Raw genomic sequence first — 6,000 nt, 5'->3', positions numbered from 1 at the left:
GAGACAGAGAGAGAGGAGAAGAGGAGAGAGAAACAGAGAGAGAGAGACAGAGAGAGACAGAGAGAGAGAGAGAGAGAGAGAGAGAGAGAGAGAGAGAGAGAGATTGAAACTGACCAGTACAGTTCCTCTAAAGAAGTCATGGGCATAGGCTTGAATAAATTAGATAAAGAATCTGAGCATGTAAAATTTTGCTTTTCCAGTTCTGATGCAAGGGGCACCAAATACATGCTATGATTATTGATCTCCTCCTGTCACAAGAATAACAATCAGACACACCAGAGAAATCAATACCAACTGCTTAACTATGACAAAATATTTGAGATACATAAAACAGTAAGCTAGTTGCAAAAAATATATTGATATGGTGCATGAAAATAGCTGTACTTAACCAGAGATATTAGCCCTGTGACTTCCCAGTGTGATTTATAAAAATATTGATGAACTTTACTTCGGTCATTTCATTTTCCTATTTAATTCTAGGAATGATAAAGAGAATTTTTAGAGGTGGAGTAATGGTTGATAAAGAGAGAATTTTTTATACTTAAAAAAAAGACATCATTTGGAAATGGTTAGGTCAGTATCTTCTGGTATTTTTCCGAAAATGTTCTGTCAGAGGTGATCTGGCTATTTCTGGGGTGGCTGCTTGATAGAAGTTAGGTAACCGGATGTCATAGCGATGGCCTTTTCCCATATGCACCCTGTCATTCAAGGCATAGAGTTTGTCAGCAATATCACTGCCAATTAAAACAGAAAACAGGCGGGAGATGAAACGATGCTGAGCAAAGAGCAAATACAGTTTCTTTCGCCTCCAAGCCACATACCGACAATCTGTCTCTGCTATGAGGGTTACCTGCAAAACATAAGACCACAAACAAATAGATTAAAGGAATCAAATATAAATACAGGCAGCTTCTTTGTGGACAGCATTTGAATTGGTTTTGTTAACTTCAGAAAAGAAAACTATGCTATCATTTTATTCATTCTATTCTTCATTTAATTTCCTTTTAAATTTCAGAATAGAATTTGACAATCTATAACATATTCCTAAACTGTGTATATGCACAGAGGGAGTGTAGTTATGAATACTTAAGTATCCAAAATGACCACAGCTTTTGAGAATTTAATAAGATGTCTTGTGTTTTGGAAGCTTCTGGCCCTTTTGTGATTTAAAACCATGGATGCCAACCCTTAGGCTACAGAATTATTAGGCCTATGAATTTATATGAGAATCCATAAATTAGCAAATACACCTTCCCCATACTGAATACATTATATCCTATACATTTTTCAAACATATATAGATGTTATTAAGATTAATAAAGCAACATTACTGATTCCATCTTATATTTCTGTTAATATATATATGTGTATGTGTCTATATGCATATATTTGTACACATACATATACATAATTTTCAATTAGCAGATTCTAACAGTCTAACTCTCTTATGGGGAGGGGAAATTTGTTAAATTTAGAATTAAACATCTTGTTAAATAAAGTGTATTATGCTACTAAAACAACTAATGTAATTTGGAATAATGTAATTAAGACTGAAAATAATGAGAAATATGAATATAAATATAAATGAGAAATAAAGATCTCTATGAAATGAGACAAAGTAGAAAATAGAAACTCTGAATATAGTCCACACTAACTACAATCATAAAATGAGAGTGAATAGGAATAAATGTATAAACAAAAATTTCTGATGGATGGAGACAGAGGAAATGATTAAGAAGATCTGATACTATGTTATGTGTTAAAATTACTTTTTTTAAAAATATACATTATTACAAAGCAAGTTATTAGGTCTTATTGATGTCCAGTATTGTTTTGTAAAAAATTGGGGCATCTGGATGGAACAATGGATAAGATGCTGGTACTGGAATTAGGAGGACCTGAATTCAAATCTGACCTCAAAAGCTTAGCTGTGTGACCCTACGCAAGTCAAAATCTAATTGCCTCTAAAAATAAATAAACAATAACAAAAAGCAAAAACAGTAAAATAAAACCATTTCAAGGCCTATTGGATGCCCACATTCTGTACAAAAAATGCCTTAGGTATGTTTTAGATATGAAACCATAGAAATAAAAGTAAAATCTATTATGGGGCCTAGTGAGTCATTAACTTTCAAAATAAGTAGATGCAACAGAGTCAAACAGATGTTGTAATTTTTCATGATGCCCAAGAGAATGGCACTTCCTAGAAAATACAAAATTACTTTCCTTCTAGCAATATAAACATGTCTTTGAATTTTAGTTTGTTTCTAAATTGTCCCACTAATGAATTTCAAAGTCTGATAATTGTCCTCCAAAGATTTTAAAAGCACAGCCTGAATTAAACACAGTTTATTTAAAACAATTTTTAAAATCTGCTATTAGTTTCTTCCTATCTATATAAAAATCAGTTTTAAGTGTGTTCATATATCAAAAGCTTGAGCTCTGCATAATGAGGAAGGCATATCTCAATTTATTTTAAAGAAAGACATTACACAGTAAGTATAACAGTAATTAGAACAAGTGATTTTTGTACTATTTTTTTTTACATTTTCTTATTGTTCAAAATCCAGAGAATTGAGTGCTTACTATGCAGTTCATCCATGCTTTACCTGAAAAATACCCTCCTCTGTGGGTCTCAGTGAATCCCATTCAGGAGAATCCAGGAATTGAAGGGGGAAAATGTAATGCAGAAACTCTCCATCCACTGTCACTCTGATCCTACGCCAAGTACAATGGGTAAGAATTATATAATTATAAGAAAGAGGCATTCTAATAGTAGGGGTTCTTTGCATCTTCCTCCCATTTTCTTACCACCCAAGACTCCATCCACATAAAAGGGGGAGGGGGAGTAGAGTGCATACATTGTCATTAATCGAAAAGCATTTATTAAGTGCCTACTATGTGCTAGGCATTGTGCATCCAAAGACAAAGAATAAAAGAGCCCTTCTCTCAAAGAATCGACAAAGAATATACATTCAAGCAAACTTCAAATTAATGGTAATGTTTCAAAGTTCAGGTATAAATGGGTTGTGTAGAACAAGTAGTCCATTTTCCCATAGAAACCCACTGGTAACTTATAATCATGTCCCTAGTCAAGACACATGGGCTCGTGTTCCTTCAGGTCCACACCAATAGTCCTGGAAGGGGGTAAGCATTACATGGAATAATGTTTCTCTATAAGAGGAAGTATCCAGGTCATTTTAGGAGATCAGAAATACATCTTCAGCACAGTCAATAAAAGGCTGAGTTACAGCTGACATGAGTCAGCTAGAACTCATTCTACAATCCTAAGTGATACAATTCTTCCCAGAGAATGATTCCTCCCCCACCCCTCTCCTCTCCCCCCTCTGCTGGTGTTGGGGCAATTAGAACACTGGATAGCTAACTATAATTAGGAGAATGGACCAAGTGGATAGAATGCTAAGCCTGGAGTCAAAAAGATTCATCTTCCTGAGTTCAAATCGGGCCTGAGATGCTTAATTAATTACTCAGTTTCCTTATCTGTAAAATGAACTGGATTAGGACATAGTAAACCACTCCAGTATTTTTGCTAATAAAATCTCAAATGGTGTTTCAGAAAGTCAGATGTGACTGAAAATAACTGACTAACAACAAGAGATTAGGAGAAGAAAGTATTAAAGAGAGGAAGTTTGAGGTCAAAAAAGGGAGACAATTTCTCTGGCGTTTGGGGGCAAATAATTTTTTGTTGTTATAAGCTAGGGAGACCACAAATAATAATCTCTAACTTTATGTAGACAAGAATTTGCAAAGCCTTTTATATTATCTTATTTAATCCTTATAACAACCGTATGACATAAAGTATTATAGATTTTGTTAACCTGTTTTCCACATTGAGAAAACTGAGTCTGGGCAAAGTTGAGGCTTGTCTTTCTATAGTCATATGGCAAGTAAGTTCAGGGGTTAGATTTGAGCTCTCTTGACCCTAAAGTTCAGCACAATTTCCATTATACTGTACTACTTTGTCAAATAAAAGAAAGTTTCCGCTTTAGGAGGTATTAAAGGCAAAGGAATTATTCTTGTGAATATTCTCATAGAAATTGGTTGTGTCAGGTTTGTGTTTCACATACCATCAATAAGTTGTTATTGTTCATTAGTTTCATCATATCTGATTCTTTGTGATTCAATTTAGGATTTTCTTGGCAAAGATACTAGAATAATTTTCATTTCCTTCTCCAGATCCTTTTTACAGATGAGGAAATGAGGCAAACAGGAATTAAGTGACCTGTCAAGGGCCATACAGCTATTAAATGTCTGAGGCATATTTGAACTCAGAAAGATGAGACTTCCTAAGTCTAAGCCTAGCACTCTGTCCACTGTACCACTTACCTGCCATCAATAAGCATGTGGACATTTAAGTACAAAGTAGTCTTGGTGATGGAGTGAAAGGGCTGGAGAAATACCCTTCTGCTCCCTAGCATTCCAAGAAAAGTGGAGTGATCCCTACTGGGAGCATCTGTTATTGGCTCCAGAGAAGAAGAGTTGTGGCAGGTAATTCTCTGAAAAGAGGTATACATGCATTTGTATGATGACCTTATATGGCTCATTAGAACTAATCTTTCTGGTCAGGCATTCTAAATGTTAAGGAAAATCTCTTGAGATTGGTGAACTCTAAAGGTTGCTATCTACTACTGATGACTTCATGTGGGAACAAATGATACTGCCAGAAAGAACCTGGTCAGGAAACTGAGGAGATAAGGGCACAAGTAGTACTTCCATCAGTTCTTCCAACTGAAGGTAAAGCTTTTAGAAGATAAAGTAGGATATAGGAAATGGATGGTTGATTTTAAAAATAATTTGGAAATGGTGAGTTTTTTTTTTTCTGAAAATGGGAGATGATTTTCATAAAAAAAAGACACTGAAATAATTTGTAGATGTAGTTGCTAAATGCCTGTCAGCAATATTTGAAGAATTACGGTGCATTGGAGAGGTGCTGAGAGACAAAAATTGGGAAAACATCTCATTTTCTTTTCTTCCTTCTCTTCCCCTTCCCATTCTTCCCCACTCCTTTTCCTTCTCTTTCTTTTAAAATAGGGTTCTTAAGCTTAGTGATGTGTAATAATTCACTTAGTAATTCAGGACAATATTATAGATAACATTTATGAGTTGCTGAAAAGCATTTGATAGAATCTTTCATGGTATCTTTGATCACAAGACAAAGAAATATAGGCCAATTGATGCTACTGATCATCCTCTGTATACCTTTTCCTTTTTAAATTTTCATGACCTTACTGTCCCTTGGTTCTTCCCCTACCTGTGTTACTGCTCCTTTCTCACTCTCCTTTTTGGGATCATTAATAATATCCTGCTCTTCAATTGTAAAAACACTCCAAGTATCTGGACCTCACTCCTTCACTTCATTTTTATGGCCTGGGGACACCTGCATCCCAAGAATGAATGCTAGAGATAGAAGCTAGAAGCTGAAGTTAAAAGTTGGGAGATAGGAACTTTGGGGTAAAGAAAGAAGCTACAGGTACAGAGACTCTGTAGAAGGTCAGTAACAGATAAGAAGATCTAGATAATCAGAAATAATCAGCCTAGCATATGTTAGTCCACGTCTATAATACTTTCTAAACTTCAGATTATTTATACCTGTTGTATACATACCTGAAAATGTGAGAGAAAATTAAGTCCCAATTTCAATTGTACTAAAGGAGGCTCACATTTGCTATGAATCATTTTACAAAGTAAACAATCCTTCCTTTACAACTCAGTAATCATGTATTTTCTCCTTAATCTATCTTTTTTCCCCCTAAATTCACTGTTTTTTTTTAAATAGAACCATATGAGAACTAGCAAGGTTAAGGTTTGCAAAGAACTTCACAATTTTTATTTTATTTGATCCTGACAACTGGAAGATAGATAGTATTATTATCTCCATTTTACAGATGGAGAAATTGAAGCAATTTTTTCCCTCCAAGGTCACACAGTTGATAAAAATATGAGGCTATATTAAAAGTGTATGCCATTAATCTAACCAGA

At 34.7% G+C, this 6,000-nt stretch overlaps 1 protein-coding gene across 5 annotated transcripts in view; it reads right to left on the bottom strand.

The window, feature by feature from the left end:
• Positions 1 to 240: 240 nt before the first annotated feature.
• Positions 241 to 6,000, bottom strand: part of POPDC3 (popeye domain containing 3) — a 28,607-nt gene continuing 22,847 nt past the window's right edge. For all 5 annotated transcript variants that reach the window (XM_031964474.1, XM_031964473.1, XM_031964476.1 and 2 more), the window contains 2 exons: positions 2,610 to 2,718; positions 241 to 850 (listed from right to left, as the gene is read on the bottom strand). In XM_031964474.1, coding sequence (XP_031820334.1) covers positions 575 to 850; positions 2,610 to 2,718 — 385 coding nt within the window. In that variant the 3' untranslated portion in view covers positions 241 to 574. The remainder of the gene's footprint in view (positions 851 to 2,609; positions 2,719 to 6,000) is intronic.

The sequence above is a fragment of the Sarcophilus harrisii genome, chromosome 4 (assembly GCF_902635505.1).
Source record: "Sarcophilus harrisii chromosome 4, mSarHar1.11, whole genome shotgun sequence".
In the NCBI taxonomy this organism is placed as follows: domain Eukaryota; kingdom Metazoa; phylum Chordata; class Mammalia; order Dasyuromorphia; family Dasyuridae; genus Sarcophilus; species Sarcophilus harrisii.
The sequence above is the reverse complement of the archived record's forward strand: the minus strand, read 5'-3'. Positions and strand labels throughout refer to the sequence as shown.